This window comes from Anser anser (genome assembly GCF_964211835.1).
Source record: "Anser anser genome assembly, chromosome: Z".
In the NCBI taxonomy this organism is placed as follows: Eukaryota; Metazoa; Chordata; class Aves; order Anseriformes; family Anatidae; genus Anser; species Anser anser.
The window spans coordinates 42,057,514-42,077,383 of record NC_139723.1 but is presented as its reverse complement, the minus strand read 5'-3'; the positions used below and the strand labels follow the sequence as shown (position 1 = coordinate 42,077,383).

Genomic DNA, 19,870 nt, shown 5'->3' with positions numbered 1-19,870 from the left:
CCAGGCACTTCACCCAGCCATAGCTTAACCATTTACCTGATTTGTCTCTACCACCTCAACAAAAAGACATCCTGTCTTTTGCCTGACTTCCACCATTTGTTCAAATTCAACGATTGGCCACAGTGTCTGAGTTATGCTGATTTGCTCCTTAATTAGAGAGCTTCAGAGACAACCTCCTTGATTAGTAAAGGACATTGGTCAGGAGGGACTACTGAACAAAGAACTGTTTTTAAGCTGTCTTGATTTGGGCTAAACTGCTAAGTGGTCTGTTAAGTTACTGTCAGAATCATTCTTCACAGCTGTCACACCTTATCCATACACTAGAAAGGCCATTAATACAGCTAAAATGGGGTATCTTGTCACTCTTGAGCTAGAATGCAGTGTACTTCCCATAAATAGTATTTAAAGACTTGGGTCCAGATCATTTAGTGCTTGTATCAGAGGATGATAAAACTTTACTACATTTGATTTTTGTCAGTGTTAAAAGCTTTATCAAACAGTTAGGTACCTTGCATTTACAATGAGAAAGTGACAGGCATTTTTTTGCTACTCAGTGTCAGGATGAAGCAAAGGAAGGGTAAAATAATGAAAGCTAAGATGATAGTCAAGTATCTATCACATTTTAATTACAAATCACTCAAAAGCAAAGTGAAAATATGGATAGAAGAAAATCAAGAGAAATTAAGTGTTTCTTCAAGGAGCTGTTTTATAAATATTTGAAAAATAGTGAAAAGTGGTCTGAAGAGCATTTAAGCATCCACTGTAACCATAATGATTTTATTAATCTCAGATGATTTTATCCATTTTTAGCTTTTCTAATTATTTTCTTTTAGCTTTTTTTTTTTCTTTTCTTTTAGCTCTTTTTTTTTTTTTTTAGTTCTTTTCTACAGTTATGGTGAGGTTTCTCTACTCCTTATTTCTGAGTCTCACAGAAACTGCAGTTTACTTTTTTTTTTTTTTTTGACTTTTAATTTCTTTTGTAACCCTCAGGATAAGTTAAAGATTTATAGGTTTGTGTTTTCAAATTCCTGGAGCCACTTACATCATAGAGTCTGCCCTAGCTTCTGATTAAGTTTTTTTCTTGACATTTAGATTTGAATTTTAATGTTATTGCACTTCTTCATTTTTGCTGATTAATTCTAGATTGCATTTGTTTCAGTGGGTATGTTTTCTTTTATATATATGTATATATACATATATAAGTATATAATTTTTATTGATAGTAATTTAAAACTCTCCAAAGTAAATACCCCTGCAAAAGTGATGGAGGTTGTATCTAAATGTATTGCTAACACCCAGATAAAGATTACATGGCCCTATCTCCTGAATCTAACACTGTGAAGCCTGAACCTGAAATAATTCATCTAGACACTAAAGGTGAAATTGTAAAGCTCAGGAGAAAAGTGGCTTAATTCTGGAAATATGTTCTTAGAAATCCTCCTGGCCTTGGGCTGGAAAAGATGTAGTCTGGACAAAATAAGTTCCATATTATCACTTTGAAAAGATGATTCTGGTGTCTTATTTCTTGATAGTACATATTCCAAAGAATATGTGACATAATCATATGAGATGTGCAATGAAGGACTGGGCAAGGAGGTAAGTGGGGCAGACTATGGTCTATAAAGTAATCTCTTCCTGGCAATTCTTCTTCTGGCTTCCCATAGATTTTCTTAATTTTGACTTACTTTATGAGAAAGAGGGGAGAAGGATCTGAACTGCGTGAGATGCAAAGAAAAAACTATTTCAGACTCCTTCATTTTTAAAATACACAAACTGTGATTTCTTCTGTTTTGTACATTGTGCTTTCACTTACACAATTAGTAAGGGGACAGAAAATGTTGTTCTCACCTCAGTTCCAGCTATAATTCCAATCAAAGTGGTATAAAAACAATTCTGCTGTGCACTGAAGTTCAGTAAGCATAGAACACAGACAGACAATGGGAGAACTGTGATGTGTGAACTGGCATTTTTAAAGTAATCTAACTTTTACTAACACCTGTCATTAACCTGTGTATCTACATGGGGATTGTTCATCCCTCTACAGTTATACTGTAAATATGCTGTTATCCTCTGGATTGGATAAGAATGTATATTTCCAGTTGCTTTAAAAATTGATTAAAAAAAAGGTCCAGCTAAGAATATGAGTTTAGCAGCTTTTTCAGCTGCCGGACAAACTCTGCTCTCCAGTTTGGTGATGTACCTGCTGATGTCTTCATTTCTGAGCACATGTTTCAAGGTCATCTTTTTTTCATGCTTTAATGGATTTCTCAGGCTTCCCAAACATTATTTACATGGCTAAATTCCCATAATAGATCTGATTTGACCTTGGGACACACAGAAGTAAATTTAAAAGGTGATGTATAAAGATGGAACAAATAACATTTGAATTTTTTGGTTTGCTTTTAAAAGAACGTATGTTCTAAATAATTTAAAACCACAAACCTTTCCTCTGTTCTCTTCTTGTCCCCTGGCAATTCAAATCTTTACTGTGAAACAATGTAAATTACCAGAGAACTAGTGAAATGCTCATATAAGAGGGACTGAAAGGTTAAGCAATTGAGGAAATAGATTTTTAGAGTATTCAGAACTACCCATTTTTCTATATAATACCTCACACATTCTGGTAGCAACAAAGCAGTCACTCTAAAAAGGAAGCAGTTTTATTATAACAGCCTATTGATATGCGTTGATACTGTTGCAGGAAATGTCACATCTTCATAAAGCATTGGGAAGGGAACTAGAAACAGTTCTGACTAATGGCAAATCTGGAAGATGAAACTTGCTGCATTTCTGAATGTAGTGGTTGCGAAGGAATATTTACTGGGTCTCACCAGGTTAGAGCAAAAAGTGTGGTTGTCACTCATGATGACAGGCAGCTGTGAAGGTGCACCAGGTTGCTCTGTGGAAGAGATATCAGACCAGTTCTAGACAAGTTGGTTTGGGTACCAGAACTATCCCCCAAACTTCAAGTCATTTTGACTTTGCTGGTATAGCATCTCAAGTTAGATAATGTAGGTTAACAAATAAAGCAACTCTTGTTGGTATATCACAGAGTCTATTTCTCAGAATATTTATTAATGGCCTTACAGGTATTTAATACAGAAGCAAGAATATGTTACACCTAACAAATTGAACACTACTTGTGATCTTGTATGTGATAGCATTTTTGCATATGTCCCCACTTCCTTAGTCTGAGAAGGGCTCTGCTGTATTTAAAGCACAAAAACAAAACCAGAAACACTCAACCAGTCATTAAAAAGAAAACCATTTCATTAAATTACCATCAGTTGAGAGAGAAAAATAAAATGTCCAGGAAATGCTTTTGCTGAACGCTATGTAGCTGAACTGTATTTTTCCCAAGCATCCACAGCTCAGTGAACCATGATTCGTTAGTCTTGAAGACTCCAGAGTGCTTCAATCTCTGTTTATCAAATAATGGGATGGATACATAATATTAAAAGCAGCAATACACATTTTACACATGAAGCTTCTAATAGACAGCTAATTATTTGTAGCTCATGTAAGCCACAAACTAAAATTGACTTGAGCTTTTGAATCACACCACCATGCTCTCCTACAAAACTATTTTCTTTTTTCCCCATACATGCAATGAATGTAGATCTTCAGCTAGATGGGTCTTCAGGTTGGGTCCTCAACATCTTTATCCGTTTTTCCAGCCTCTCCATCCATTCATTTCTGAGCCTAAAGACAGAAACTCTAGTCAGATTGTCCCATTTTTTTTTCACAGGGAGCAGATTTGTACTCTTCATCTTTCCCACTGATGCTATCATACCGATCTTTTCCCCAGTTGCCATGAAAACTGTTCTGCCCACGTAGAGAATTTTACTGGATGGAAGTTCAGGATTAGTTCTTAAATCTCAATGCTGGCTCACCTGATCGTTGTGGTTCATCTTCATATCCCGTGTCGTCCTCCCTCAAGTGCCTCTTTTTGCCGGAGTGACTTGTCATCTCCACTGGAGATTGCCTGCTGCCACCTGGTGGGTAGCATCACCCAACGTTTCCCCAGTTCCCCTCCTCGGAAACACATTAGTAAAGAACTGTATAGAGGCTCCTGTGAACTATGCGGCTTAGAAATACTGCACGTGTTGAAATTGGTGATAGATCAGTTAACTACAGGTTAACTGACTGTTAGCTGATAGCTGGAAGTTTGTTTTATTTTCTGGTAGTATCTAGATACTACAGAAAACTGCCTTAAAAAGAAAAGGCAGAAATTTCACATCAGAGAAACTGAAATGTTAAAATTAGGATTTAAAAACAGGTAAAACTTGTTAGAGACTGACTGCAGTGTTCTTTCTTCCAGGGTTATTAATGCAAGTCCCGTATTTTGCTAAACATTAACTCAAAGAGAGGTATGAGGGGAATTTTGAATAAATGCTTTCTTTTTGAATGATCCCAAGTCAAAATACCCATCCTTGCATGTGACTTAACTCCAGAAGACTTCACGTGAAGTAAAACTGTACTGTTGATGTTGCAGCAGACTAGTCTTTCTTGATTTGTCTGATTTAGGCAATTATGACTAATTAAAATAAGTATAACTATGGATGACAGTTGTCTTGGTCAGATAGAACACTTGGACCATATGATTTGTTATGGACTGATCTTGTGCAAATTAAACCATCTGAATTAATGGAACCTATATTCTTGGCAAAGCCACAGAAAAAGAAAGGGAACCAGGTACACATGTGCACTAGCCTTGCTCTGAAAAAAAACCTTGATGTTTAAGATAAGACAATACTGCTAGAAGTTTTCCTAATAACTTCAGAAAGTTCCACATTTTGGTCCCATTTAGTGAAGAAGAGTAAATTATTCTCTTATCCTCTGAAGACATAGCTAAAACTAATTGGCATTATCATGTCAATTTGGGAAACTTTATTATTTTCCAAAAATCTAAGGAAAATAAACATTACTTTCAGCTTTCATTAAATGATATTAATATAGGTACCACTTTTCTTTTAAAAAGAATTAGAATGGAAACTCAAATAATCCTTCCAAATGCAAACTACTTACTTTGTCAGGGCACTTCTTTGCTGACGTTCTTTTTCAATTTGCAGATACCGAGTTTGTTGTTCAATAGTCTTTTCCCAGAAGTTTCTCAGGTCACTGGTTTCACATCCCCTCACTTCGTGACGTATGTATTGACTGTTCATTTTCTGTGAAAGAGAAATGTGAAACACTTTTATTACAAGTTATTGGTCCCATGTATGTTTACATGGCTGAAGCACAGTGCTGATGTTTTGGACTTTCACAGAGTTAGGATCACACTGTTTTTTATGTAGGATAAGGATAACAGTAGACAATTTAAACTTCTTATTCCTAGCTCTGACACTTGCGGATATGCTGTTTACAGTGATTTGAATTCTTGCCTGTTAACCACAGATATTTCTCATCTCTGTCTGTCTGTGATCTTTAAATTTACAATGTGGGACAGTTCTGTTATTTTCTTTAGCTTAAAGATTAAGATACATTTCATAGTACTCAAAAATGAAAAGAAATATAAAAATTGTCACATCTAGTGGGATTTTTCTCACAGCTTTTCTGTTCATAACATGATGAAATAACCTTTGTAGATTAAACTTAAAACAATGAAGAAAAAGAACTCTGGTGATTTACTGTTAATGATTTTATTATTTACTGTAATTTTCTGGAGGAGAAGAGAAAATTTACATGCATAAATACATATGTACATATAGTTATAAGATGGTGACTTGCAAAATCCACTGTGTTTATTCAATACTTCACCCTCTTATGTAATTTTCAAAACTGAGCAATTTCATTTTGTGTGTTTACATACCTGTATCTATTCTGTTCTTCCTCCTTCATTTAATGTCATCTTAAAGATAAATTTGGAAGTAAATGTTACCCTACAAAAAGAATGTCTGTCTCAGGATGACTCCTTATGGGCTAACAGTCAAGATCTTTTATCTCACATTCCAGCCAGAAAAAAACATCATTACTTTCAAAATTTTAGTAAATATGTAATGAAAATACAGCTGCTGCTTTCCAAATTGCAGTGTGGTTTTCTATGAACGTGGCACTAAAACATTTTCCAGGATGCTTTTTTTTTTTTTTTTTTTTTTTTTAAGCAAGTATTTAGGGGTCTCTCATGCATTGTTTGAATTCATGGCAATTATTTGCAATTTATTTTAATCAGAGCCATAGAGAGCTTGTAAACAAGCTCCTCAAGGCTAGCTTGGAAAAGCTTGAAGGAGCTGCTGCCATTCCCTTGCCAGCCATGGTAAGAAAAGCAAAATCGGGAGCCAGTAATCTTTACGTAATTACATTTAGAGATTTGACTGTTTTATGATAAACTGTAAGACACATTATAAAGAAACTATGAGTGGAGAACAAAAGTAGCCTTTTGAAGAGGTTTATTTCTTTCTGAGATTTTCCTATGACTTCACTGTGGTTCCCTGTAAACCACCCATACATCAACATGTGTTCTCTGAATGATAGAACCTGTGCATCTGAGCCTGGGTTTTGCATAAATAAGTAAATAAATTCAATTAAATTACTGAGCATTTTTTGCAGGTTTTAAGCAACTTATTGCTGGATGTATGTGTTAGCATCAGTCCATAATGTGAATTCCAAGTACAACTGAACATTTTCAGTTGTGTTAAGGGACAACCAATTCTGGGTCAAAAGTTCTTTTAATATAAGGATGTGTGTTCATAAGATATATGTATTCTATAAATCTGCACATATATATCATACAAAGCCAAACCCATTTTCCCAGATAGCAGTTACTACCCTCTCTAAGTGTGTACCTAGGGGTAATCTAGACAGTTACGAAGAAGCAATAGTGACAGCCATCTGAGTGAGACTAATGGACTTTTCAACACAGGACTTAATCTTTGAGAATAACAATATTTCTGAAGAACACCAGGCAAAATTCCCAGATCCTCATGCTCCAAAATAAACACTGCCAGGAAATAATCACCCCATGTTACTTTAATCAGAAGTGGTCCTAAAATATAATAAATTCTTGTTTCTGAATGTAAATTCCTGCTTACTGTGGATGGTTTTTTTTCTTTTTTTTTTCTTTTTTTTTCTTTTTCTCCATATATATGCGTGAACAGCTCTTCTGAATGAGTCATATTTCCAAACCACCATCACCATATATAATTGAGCCCACGTAAATACTTCCAGTATACACACAACCTTTACCAGTTTTAGAAGTTCTGCCTTCTGGTTTGATTGCATATATTCTTGATGCTGGCTTGAATATGTTTTTATATACATGTCTTTCTGTCACCCCTTTCCCCACAAAAAATAAAAAAAATCCCAAGGAAAAGTTTTAAACCCTGCAAAAGAGAGCTGCTCTTCATTGTTATTCAGCAATAACAGTACAATAAAATACATCAATACTCTTTTCTGTTTATGATCAGTGAAATTGTTTTTGCTCGCTCAGGCACATTAAGACCATTGTCCAAGCCTATACTTCTTTCCTAACACTTTATTTTGCATTAACAAACGGATACCTTAATTTGTTGAATTTTTCTCATACTCAGCCCTTGATCTTCCTCTTTGTTTTCTTTCCTCCAGACAGTGGACAACACTTGAATACTTATAAGCTGAAACTAGAATTTCTGCATCATCATTTTACTGATCCCTCCACATCGCAACACTAAATCCTTGATAAACACCAGTGTATCAATGCATCACAATTCTTATCACTCAGCTGTAGAATCATTCTACCCTAAACTACCTTTTACTTCAAACCTGCTATTTAAGTCCATTCATTCAGTGATTGCAAGAACTCCTCAACAACTCTGCTAAAATAACCTCCTTGGTTTCCTTTGCCTTTATGCATCATGAACATAGACATTAGAATTCAACTCTGTCCAGCCTTTCATTTCAATGCTGTTGTCATAAGCCTTCAAGATTGTGTGGGAAACCAGTGATATCAAACCTAGTCTACCTGTATTTCACTTCTCTCAAGATACAGTTTCTGTGCTAACATCTTTTGCCAGTGATGAAAACTCTCTATTTTCTTCTCCTTCTCCATTTTTTATTTCCGGAGGAAAGTACCAGGACTTAAGCCTGTATTGTGGCTTCACACCAGCAATTATCAACTGGGTACAGTTTATTTTCATGGCTTGGACCTTTTTCAAAGTGGAAAATGAAAGGGACCTTGTTTAGCAGAGAACGAGAAGATTGAGAAAGACATCATGGAAGCAGCCTCCAAAGCATCCTGAATAAATAATCCATATGTATGCTATAACAAATTGGCAGAAATACACTGTTAAATCACATAGGCTGTTCCAATAGCCCGTTTATAGATCTTTCAGTTAGGCCTGACTTAAACTAGTGTGCAACAGCTAGGACTAAACTAAGCTTTATTCAAGTCTCTAGTGACAACCCTTCCATATGACAATAATGAGAGACTCTCCTCTGTAATCATCTTTGACAGAGCACTGGTTGTTATCTAGCCGAACAAATGCAGTTGTTCTCAGGTGAAAGGAATAGCTAGATAAATTCTAGGAAGGCTTTATCTTATACAAGATGGACATGATTATTTATTTTTAGGTTTAATCATTTTAGAACAGGTTGATAATATTTAGACTCAATTTGTTAAAGGAAATCTTACAAAGGTAGGGAAACAGTGATACCGACACTGTTATCTGGAACTGAAAAAATGTATTGGTAGAACAAAGAGAGGAAAGTAAGATCAATTCAGTGTGACATCTTGACTCTTTTGTAAGTAAAAGAAATCAATAGATTGAAGCTGGAACTTACTGGTTCTATGAGAAGCCATTACACCAAGATGTACACATTGTTTTTTGAAGAGAATTGGAAGTTGCTTATCTAGAAAACAGTATGTAAAGAAACGAGTGGTATTTTTTTTTCTTTCTTTCTTTCATTTGTTTCCCTATAGTAGACCATAAATTGTTATTTGAAATGTAAGATTGGTTTGTTTGTTTGTTTGCTTGTTTTTGTTGATTTTTTTTTCAATTTACAAAACATCTGCATGAATCACGAAAGCTATTCTTATCCTTGTCTTGTGTATGGCATAACACAATCACTCAGAGTTTTGAAGGTGCTATGCATCTTTGTAGAAATAATCCTATATTTTATCCATCTACATTTTCATGGACCTTGCTCAGTGACAGTGTTCTTTATATACAAGCATTGGTGACTGTGTTTATTATATACAGACATTGGATTAATCAAAAACTGCATGAGGTACAGGAGAGTAGAATCTGTGTATGCTAATGCTGATGTTTGACTTTAAAACAATAAGAAATTGGCTTTGAGTTTAGAAAATGGGACTTGAAATTGCAGACATGATTTCCTTCTTTTGCCTTGGATCTTGGGTATATCATTTATCTTCTGCTACTGCAGCTGGCAGCAATTCACATCTCAAAGGACGAACAGAGGTTTGCTTTCAGATAGAGCCTGACTGAGGAAGCACACCAGTTTCAAATTTAACTTAGATCTTGAGAGTCTGAAGGACTCTTTAGGGACAGAAGAAAGTAGATCAATCCCCTGTACCCCTCTGTTTGTGTGGCAGTTCGCATAATGCAGCCTGCCTCATGAGTGTTGTGCAGGAATGAGACAGTATGTTGGGAGGGCAGAGGCTGCCTGCCTGCACAGGCCAGGACGTGGCACCTCAAAAAAAAAAAAACAAAAAAAAAAGCAAAAGGGTCTAGCAAGGTTGGCTAGAAAAAGCAAAAGGGTCTAGCAAGGCTGGCTAGACAGGGTCAGCAATGAACCTGTGGGATTTCTGGTGCACACAAGGCCCTGAAACCAGCCTAGTCTCTTTTGAAAATGCTGCAGTGTGTTGCATCAGCAAAAATATATGGCTTGCATATGTGCAACACTATGCTATTTCCATTTATACTTCAGCCTTATAGGTTATCAATCTATGCTTTTCTTTCTGACGAGTGAAGTATGGAGTTTGCAATGAAATAAGTGAATTCTAGACAAATGATTTATTCTACCGTCTGTCTTTCCTAGTTTTACAGACCTTGAAGCACTCTGTGTTACCAGGACGTGCTCAGTCAGGAGGTCTTTTTCTGTCTGAAAGCTCCAATCAAATTAATTGGACTTTTGCATGTGATGGGAGTTTTTCCCGTATGAAAATGGCAACCACATTGACCTGTCTTAGTAATACTAATAAGAGTTATCTGAATACATGAGTTACAGCAGGTGTGCATCTAGCAAATCAGTTCTGGAATATGCAAATCAAAATGTTTGCAGGTAGGCAACCATGCAGTAGTCTCATTTCAGCCATTCTCCTTGTTCCTGATTACTAGAGGGTTTTTTTTGTTTGTTTTGTTTTGTTTTGTTTTGTTTTGTTTTTTTACTTTAAGGTTCTGGCCCTGTTTTGCAGCTTTGGAGAACAACTTTCTTGAAATGTATTGAGCTTTACCAAATTTGGACCTTTTCTCATATAAAACTTTTACAAAAATGAAACATGAAAAAGACATGATTCTTGGTGGCTGTATTCTGTCTTCATATTATACTGCTACAGAGACAGTATCAATGCCTTTGAACACAACACACAAAGTATTTTCTTCTGTCCTCTTCATCTGCTGGGTTCTCTTCATTGGTGTTCAGTCTTTCTTGGATATCAGATACATGAATGATTGAACAATTGAACTGGAGGGAACTCATTGTCTGCCTTGGTTTTCTGCACCTGAGGGCTCAGCAGTCCTCCAGCTGAGTGTCAAAATTCTTAAAGCCTTTTGAGCAAAACACTTGAGGAATCAACAGTTTTATTTCCCTCCAGGTAATCAATTCATCTGTTACTATCCTTGTTCTGTTTTTGTGCCCATTTATTTATTTAGCTATTCTCTGCCTTCATGTCTGTTGAGCTCCTCCTTCTGCCCCCCTTACCTTCTATGCCAATCCTCTGGTTTTCACAACCCAGCCTAATCTGGCTGCATCAAACCTCCTTTTCTGAACATCTTTCCAGGTCATTTTCTCAGCTCTGTTGTACTCTCTGGGCTTTTTTTTTCTCCTTCTTGCTGGAGCTGCATTTCTCTGTGACTGTTCATACTGATCTCACCAACCTTCCCCATGAGCATCTTTTCAGCACCCCTCTGCTCCCCAGCTTCCCCCGCTCCCCGCATCTGGTTCTCCATGACGGCTGCCTGTGTTCCCACAAATTCTGTCATCAGGACACAGACAGGGCTGTGATGACAGTTGCACAGAGCCAAGCGTTGAGTGAACAGCTTTCATAAGCATCATAAAACACAGAACATCCAAATGACTTTCATGAACTTTCTATAGATTTGTCCAGCTCTCATTGGCTTTTAATTTTCAACATTTAAAACATATTTAAAGAAGCTGTAGTTTGTTCACATGATCTAACATCTTTTCTAATCACTAGATTTTTCCCCTCTGACAGATACATTTGAAGCCTGATCCTATAAGTTGCTGAATTAATAAGATCAAGTATAAAACATAAATTAATATTTATTAGTAGCAGACCAAGGATCTTGAACGTGTCTTGTTTCAATGTTTGATTTTTGAGTACAGGAGGGCTTGATGATCTAGGATCATAGAAGTGGATAAATCTTGCCTGGGGCTCATGTTATTCATTAGATCATTCAGTTCTGACAAAACATGCAAGAGAAACAGGTTCTGATTCATGCGAAAGTGTCTGCTGTTAAATTAAAAAGCCTCTCAGTAGCCGATCACTGTTAAAAATCTTTGCAAGAGGAGTGCATATGTAACCTTAGCTATCATTCAAGCCCATCAGTTGACAATGTACAGCTACATCTCCTGGTGTTTTATCCAGGGTTGTGGTATGGAAATTGCCTGTAAATATTTTTTCTGTATCAATGCTACTCAGCTTCCTTAGGATGCTGTTAAACTGGGCACTCTTCCCTGACATTTTCCTCATGCTCTCATCTTTCCTAGAATATACTTTTGTGAGAATTAAAGTTAGGGAACAAATGCATTTCTTGTTTACATTATTGTGAAAAAAATTGCTATTAAAAAAAAAAAAATACTTACCTCTGGAGTTGTACTCTTCCTGCAAATAAATCCTCTTTGTGACACAAACAAATGAGGAATATTACCACTGCAGCCCTGGCTTCTCCAGTGTCACAGGGCAGTAATGAAATGCATCCCTCGGTACTTTTTATTTGAAGTGGGGGTAACATAAATCCTTCATCATATCAAGGCTATTTTGAACAGAACCAGTAGTGAGATAAGATCATTTAATGAACTTTGCAGCCCCCTGCCTGAGATGACCATGAAACACAGGCCCCCCTTGAGAGCGTGCATCCCTCCCACACTGGCAGATACCTCAGGGAGCATGACTTGGCAAGTGCTGAGAATTATTCTTTAAAATGCATGCTAGTATTATCCATTTTAATATTCATCCTGTGAAGCTTGAAAAATTCCACTCTACTATCTTAGCTGTAATGAAGGTTGAAGTGGTGTGACAAATCACACTTGGTTTTGCATTACAGGGTGACTTACAGAAGTATGCAGTACTTTGGAGCTGTTAATCTAAGGATGTGTGCTTGATTATGACCTATCACACAATCTGTTCTCTTCAAGGCAATAGTCATAGGAATTGTCTGTTTGGTTAAAATTAGCTGACAGAATGCGTTAAACCAGCACTAGTTTTACCATTTGGAGTTGTTAAAACTCTACTAGAGATGAGAACTTCTATCATTAAATTTCATTTCCTGAGGAAAATATTTTGTAGATTTGGTTGATGACAGATGTGTGAGCTGATCTCAGTTTTCATTAAATCCATCTACATTGCTAATATACCATATGTGACTGCTGGCTTGAGTAGTATTTATAGCACTGCTGATTATTTTAACCTTCTTTTGTTGTCATTTTTCAGATCACAAGTAGCAAAAGCAGCAGCCATTAGATGGATGCTTTGTGTAGCTCATATTTCTTTTTTTTTTTTTCTCTCCTTTTTCTTCTATTTATTTATTTATTTATTTTCCAGACAGCTTTACAGCAGAAAACCATGAGCAAAACCTGACAGCTGCAGCCTTCCTCTGTACAGGAAAATTCCAATTCATTCCAAGTACTGGTCAGTTTATTTAACTTGTTAAAGGCATATTAAAGTATGGATTTTCTTCAACATGTTGTCCCACTGCATATCATATGAAACCACAGAAATAAGCTCACTTGCCTGAACATATGATAGCAGCAAAGGTTTGTGCTCTCAGAGATTTTAATTCCAGATATACGCATTGCATTGAAGACAAACACGATTCTCTGAAAATCTAGAAAAATAGATCAGAATCTGGCTGGTTTTGGAAATCCCAAGCAAATAAAGTGTACTCGGTCAATATTAAAATAATCACTATTATGAGGACAGATGGGTACCTAGGCTGAATATAACAATGATGCTGAGCACCACGGTGCTGCAGAGCAGCATAATTTCTTCCCTGCAGTTTGTATCAGAACTTCAGTAACTTCACAATTTACAACAAATTAGTTTTATTTTGAATGTCAAATGTAGAAAACATCTTTCCTAAACCTTTGCAAGCATCTCCATTCAGGAGGTTACTTCAGTGTCCAGGCTTCATCAGACCAGAACATATATTTCTGGTCTGATATGTTCTAGATGTATTGATATTTCTGCATTTGTGCAGATTAGATGTTCTGGTGTGGTAGACATTGCACACACTCAGGTTATCTACAGCATATTAGATACACATTGCATACACACTGATTGTATTTACAATGAACAATAGATCTGTATTCATGTGTCTTATGCAAGCTAAATGGGCACCCAGCATCCAGAAATCCTGGACAGAATTAGTACTCTGCTGGGCTACCCAGATCAGAAGAAATAATCAGGTGGAAGGTGACTGAAAAGACATACTTCACCCTCAAAAGCATTGCAGCTGTCATGTAGGCTTTTATGCAGTGAAAATTATTTATGAAATTTTCACTTGCACCTCAGTTTTTCTTTACTTCATAAACAAGTCTCCTCAAACCTGTTTAACATAACCTGCTTATATGACAGCACTCATCTGTAGTTTGCAAAAGTGCTTGTAAACCACTGTTTAATGTCATTAGCAGAGGCCTTAGAAAAATCTGTAAAATGACTGACAAAGTGCAAACCTCTGGAGCACCTGGGGTATTACTTGTCTGTAGCAATCAAATTCTGCCTCTGTGTTCTTACTGTGCTGTTGTCTTGTGTGGGAGAGGTAGAAATAAAAGTAGAAGGAAACTCTTACTCTCACACAATTATATCTGGTACATTTTGGCCATAATTTGTCAGCCTGGTTTCTTCATTGTCTTTGTTTTTTTTTTTTTTTTTTTTTTTTTTTTTAAGACACGGTGCTAAAGAGGAGGAGGCAAAAGGAGAAGGCATTTCACATTTCACAAAATCTACAAGAACTTTCTATTTAAGTGAACTTCTCATAATCTTTTCTCTGTGATGTTAGAGAAAATAAATTCCAGAGAGGTAAGATTTTAAAGCACACACTGTACCATGTTGTTGAGGCAGTCTTTTTCTTTATTCACTGTGCATATAGTATTCACATCCTTCTCATTCTAGTTTGATTCAATGACTGTCAGAAAGTTGTGAGGAGGGATTTCTGTCACTAATGGATCTTGTCCTTCCTGGTCTAGGAGCAACACTGGCCAGAGTAGTTTTATTAACCCTCTCCAAGCTTCACAAATTCCTGAATGGAGCAGATAACTCAGAGGGTAGGTAAAAGTCTAAGAAATTTAGGCTTATATTTTCCCATGATCATTAACTGTTTTAGATATTTCTGTAAATACATGCGGTGTGAGTTTTTTAAAGTCTGTCCTTCAAAACCATTACAATGGGTCGTTCAGTGGGTCTAGTGAGTAAGGCATGGTGAGACAACAGGCAGGAGGTTTCTCTAGGGACTGTCCTACAGCTGATGCCACGTGCCTGTGTGGAGGACTGGTGTTTCCTTGCTTTCCAGTCACACATGCATTGATTTGAACCCTGTTATCCTGCAATGGCAACTCCGAAAGTGCATCTGGAGAAAACACGTCTGCTTAGAAGTTTCTAGCCCTGCCTACTGGATATGACACTGAATGTTTGTTTAAAGTTTATGGAAAAAAATGTCATGTCTGGACAACTGAAAAAGTCTATTAATTTCACTACAGTTTCAAAAACATTTTTCCTCTCCTGGGATAAGCCTTGGATTGGACAGTGAGAAATCAGCAGGGACTAGTTTAGATAACAGAAAAAAAATAAGGATTAAGTAGATATAGGAATACACAGGAATACCTTTCATCTACATTGGATTTTTCCTCTGAGTGCATTCTGGATGGTGCATATATCATAACCTCCATGCCTATGACACACAATTGTTTTCTTTATAGTACCTCTTATAGGATGATCTCAAGGTCAGTAAAGCAGCAGATTGAAGAGCTGACATGTTTTATTAGCTGGATGAAACTTCTTCTGGACACCAATTACACGACATCTGTAACATTTATAGTGGTTGGTTGGTGTTTATTTGCAATTGTAGTATTGCCTTTGTGACATAGACATGAAAAAGTAGATAAAGAATTACAGAATCATTTAGGTTAGACTTTCAGATCTTCAGTGCTCTGCTTCAAGACTATAAGATCCACTAATACCTTTCCGTAATTCTCCCGTTAGTTGCTTGCTTGCAGCTTTTTTTGTGATTCTACTTTTCCCAGGAATGTAAGGTTTTCAAGTAGTTTAAATTGCATTAGGCTGAAATTTAATCACTGGAGCTGCTAGATACACAGTTGCTTTCCCATGGAAGTGTATGTAATTAGCTTGGCTCCTTGCACTACAGGGGAATTCTGCTACAAAGGAGAAAAAAGGCTGCTGGTGTCACCTACTCTCTGTCAGCATTTCCATGTGTTTGAAACTACCTTAAAGTCCACATCAAATGAACTTCTACAGGGACCTGTCCAGAAAGGCTTCTATGATGATGATTTGAATTTGCCTGCAAATCTGGCCTGGATGTTTTTTACATCTTACTACATCTACATCTTACTACATCTTACTTACACCAGCATTAGGAACTCAGTTGCTCCAGACACCCTCAGGCATCAATTTAATGAGTGCAGGAAAGAGGTTTTTGATCTTCTGTTAAAATCAGACAAAGCAGTGTGCTTCAGTGCACATGCTGTTTGAACTGAGGCTGGGGCTGTTCTACGCCCATACAGTCCATGGAAAATGAACAGGATCTCAGTGGGGTAATGCAGCCTTCTGCATATCTTTTCATAGATATGAAGTTGCATTATTTTTATCCTATACAGCCAAATTGTGGGTACTTCAGTTAGATGAAGTTAAATGGGATGAGTTGGGGATGTCTGAGACTTCAGACTTGCTTCCAGAAAATTTTTGAAGGTCCACAGGGACTTTGTTATCAGTATTAATTTAGATGAGTTTGAGAAATTTTATTTAGGAAGAAGGTAAGGTAGGAGGAAGGATGATTAAGGTCCTTAAGGAATCATCCCTGATTCTTTAAAAAGTAAAATTAATGGTCATGAATAACTCTGTGGTTTGAGTCCCAGTGTAAAGTAACGCAAGGAAGTTGTAGCTGTACCCCCAGCTTTAACTTAACTAAAACTAGACTTTGGATCAAGAATAAAAATATTTAGATATACTCATTTTCCTTCTATCAGTGTATCAGAGAGAAGGGATATGTGTGTCTTACCCCTCAGGGCACATCAGTGTTCTCCTACAGTGCTTTATTATGACCAATTAACTAAACTAAGAAACACATTGTGTTTTGCTTCTTGGCTCCTGTCAAGATTGCACCGGTTAGCATTAAAAAGGCAGCCCTGACTAGATGGGTTGGACCTGAGACCTAGAAGAACATGAATGTGAGATCTGAGGGCCCATTCTGCCTCTCATGTGTTCTTCCTGGAGAAAAATCTGATTTTAACTCTTACACTCAACCCAGTAATGAAAAGTAATGTCGGATGTGAAAGGTTGTCACCACAATGTTTCTTGTAAACACTGAGACCCAAACTGACCATTAGCTCTTAGAAGCTGTCATTAAAAAGTCTCTGACTAAAACAATCCTCAGTGAGTGAAGATTGCTGGCAAGATTACAAAGGTACCAGGTATGTGTTAAGTAAAATTTAAGTCATGGCAGATTAAGATCACGTACTTACAAGATGCCTGTGAGTGACCCAGGGCCATTACGTAGTAACAGACATAGGCATCCTGAGTGCTGCAAAAGCTATGCTCCTGTAGCTGCAATACCTGCTATATGAATATGTTTGGAGACACACACTTGAGAGCTGTGAAAAAGCCAAACTTGAAGGAGGATAAAAACAAATAGAAATGTTTTGCTCTTCCTTTTCCTAATACAAATTGGTTTAGAAGAATGTTTCAAGTGTGAGTGCTTTGGCCAGTTAGACCATTCAGACCATTTTCTAAATATGAATTTAAATGCCTAATATTACGTAAAAGATTTGAAACTTTTGTCCATAATTCTTGAAAGACGATCACTGTTATTTCAAATGAAAATATATATATATGTGAAAAAGGAAATGATACACTGCATTGTTTAAGAACTTTTTTTTTAATTATTATTTTTCTGAAGAAAAGCAGAATAAATTATTTCCTCATCTGTTGTTTACACATAGATTGCTAATGAAGTTTTAAAATGTTTAATGTGTCAAACATATTCATTAAATTAATATAAGGAGTCATTATATCTCTGGCAAGTAGAAGAACCTTTACAAAATCCATTACGTAATGTCTTTAACTTGATGGTAAAATCTCTTTAGTATGAGTTTGTTCTATGCCTAAAGTGTTCTGGAGCTGAATTATCCAGAAAATATGTTAGGTAAGCAGGCATTTAAAGGTTTTCTTGTGGAAAATTGAATACAAGATTGAATATGCTCAGAAGATTATTCACCATCATGTCAGTGTGTAGGAATGTCCTCAAGGAACATCCCTGGGCTCTTTGGAGCTCTGGTCCCTGGACTGTTATCTTTTCTCCTTTCCTGTTCAGCATGTACAAAAAAGCGTTAGTAGAAAGGCATGAATGATGGTCACTGGAGGACCTGCTCTTGGCCTGTACATGTTTCCCTCTTGTGATGGTACTCTAGTCAAGAACTCTGCTCTCTGCATAGTGGAGATTAGGTCTTGATGGGTGAAGAACACAGTCCAGATACAGGGAAAAGCTACCTGGAGGAGCGCCAAGAACATCTCTGACTAAATAGACCAGTAGCTCTTTATTACTCTACTTACTAATCTGGGGGTGTGGATGGATCCCATCTAACAGCAGAAGGACAATCTTCTTCTGCAAAGCTTGCAGAAGAAATAATAATTAACTAACCTAGCAAAATTGGAAACTTTCAGGTACAAAAAGCTTATTTATGTCTGATAGAAGTAAGAAGCAAGATACTTTTTGCTCTCAACCCATGATTAGAAATAGTTTGTCTTGAAGGGAAGGCCATCCTTGCCAGCGTTCATCATTTTCACGTCTGATGAGGTCAACACAGTACCTCACCATCCAGCAAACAAGATGTTTCTTGCTCTACTTCATTGCTTTATGTTTAAAGCTATATTATTATTATTAATAGTAATAATAATAATAATTCCTTCAGAAACATAGGCTTCTCTACAGAAAAATGGCTCAAAGCTTCTGACCAATATGTTTTACATATGCATACAAATTTGCTATATTAAACTCTTCTGGGCAGGTATCTATTAAAGTGTGACAAGAGAACCTGGCCCTACTGGACTGTATTATGAACTGGTTGCCTTCTGGCTTTGAAATCGATTAATGTTATACATTTTGACCTTCAAGAAGATCTCAGGGATAAGTCAGTCTCTCTGATTTTCTTGCATGTCACTGCTTTGGACTAGTAGAGTGAAGACCTGAAACTATGGAAATTTTTGAGAAGTCCTTCATTGGGCTGTACTCTGGTTATCTTGGTCTGAGCACCTGCTCTTATTTCATACTGTGCCTCAAGTCATGCAGATATTCTTGAGGCGTTGGGCTCAGCAGCCAGAATGAACTTTGATGAGTCATGAGTGCTTAGCACCTCTGAAAATGAAAAGCCACATGGACAAAGACGACTGTTGATGCAGAGAGTGCAAAAACTCCCTCTTACGTGCCATTGTTAAGGTAACTATGGAAAGCAATGTCCCCATGAAAGAAATAGGCCCAAAATAGTAACCTCCTTCAATATAATGTAAGCCCCATGAAATCAGTACCAATGGCTCTGATCTTGGCAAAAAGGCTGCTAGTGCTGAGAATGCAGCTTGAATCTCTTATAACTCCCCCATTTGACTTCATGTTCACAATCTTGTGTAGGCAGTTGAGAGACACATATGATCCTCATCACAAAAATAGATCTCGTTGACATTCATCCTTTGCGTGTGTCTTTCAGTGGTCCTGACATTGTTTCTAATTGAAAGTTTTGAAGACTTTAAGGAAATTGACCATTTATTTTCATCACAGATTTTGCCTTTTTGGATAATTTAGCAGGAGGCACCTTCCCTTCACACTGTTCAGTTCCTATCGCATTTCTGGAAAGTGACTGCTCCTACGTGATCACTTCCCCTCTTTGTCTTCTTCCTCTTATTTATTTATTTATTTATTTATTTTTCTGGTAGTGGTTTCCCCATGAGCTGTTGCACAAGGTATCTGCTAAGAGTTGTGTCAGATGGGGTCCTTGAGTTGTTTCTATAACTAACTAACAGGTGATTACATCAACTAAGGCAAAACAAGTAATGTTACATGAAATATGCAAATCTAACATCCATGCTAATGACTACTACTTTGAGTCATATATACCCTATATCCTGTGACCTCACAATAGTCAGAATACCCATGGGTCAATACTGGGTTCAGTCTTACCTGACATCTTCAATAACATTCTGGGTGATGGGACAGAGTGCAGTTTAGGAAACTGCAGATGACACAAAACT

The 19,870-nt window shown here is 36.9% G+C and overlaps 2 protein-coding genes across 5 annotated transcripts in view; one reads left to right on the top strand and one right to left on the bottom strand.

The window, feature by feature from the left end:
* Window positions 1–19,870, top strand: part of LRRC2 (leucine rich repeat containing 2) — a 165,366-nt gene that overhangs the window by 14,800 nt on the left and 130,696 nt on the right. The window contains exons 2-7 of one of the 3 annotated variants that reach the window (XM_083817942.1): window positions 3,809–4,370; window positions 5,073–5,149; window positions 6,173–6,256; window positions 7,564–10,221; window positions 12,944–13,030; window positions 14,288–14,419. The exons of the other annotated variants lie outside the window; for them this stretch is intronic. Of the exons in view, the coding sequence (XP_083674068.1) occupies window positions 14,393–14,419 (27 nt within the window). The 5' untranslated portion in view covers window positions 3,809–4,370; window positions 5,073–5,149; window positions 6,173–6,256; ... (1 more) ...; window positions 12,944–13,030; window positions 14,288–14,392. The remainder of the gene's footprint in view (window positions 1–3,808; window positions 4,371–5,072; window positions 5,150–6,172; window positions 6,257–7,563; window positions 10,222–12,943; window positions 13,031–14,287; window positions 14,420–19,870) is intronic. 3 annotated transcript variants of the gene reach the window in all.
* On the bottom strand, window positions 823–12,201 carry LOC310889836 (protein FAM240B-like). 2 transcript variants are annotated; one of them, XM_083817965.1, is made up of 4 exons: window positions 11,986–12,172; window positions 5,029–5,171; window positions 3,605–3,702; window positions 823–2,899 (listed from the first exon to the last, which is right to left on the bottom strand). In XM_083817965.1, exons 2-3 carry the CDS (start codon window positions 5,166–5,168, stop codon window positions 3,624–3,626), a joined length of 219 nt encoding a protein of 72 aa, XP_083674091.1. In that variant the 5' UTR covers window positions 5,169–5,171; window positions 11,986–12,172; the 3' UTR covers window positions 823–2,899; window positions 3,605–3,623. The 2 variants fall into 2 exon arrangements, with proteins under 2 accessions (XP_083674091.1, XP_083674092.1); XM_083817966.1 differs by lacking the exon at window positions 823–2,899 and adding an exon at window positions 2,908–3,421 and having other exon boundaries at window positions 11,986–12,201.

What these genes read in the sequence shown, in the direction of transcription:
- LOC310889836 (XM_083817966.1), bottom strand. Translation starts at nt 5,168, where the DNA reads ATGAACAGTCAATACATACGTCACGAAGTGAGGGGATGTGAAACCAGT. An exon ending in CAAAGAAGTGCCCTGACAAA is followed by an intron (nt 3,703 to 5,028) that starts GTAAGTAGTTTG and finishes TTCTGTCTTTAG; the next exon opens with GCTCAGAAATGAATGGATGG.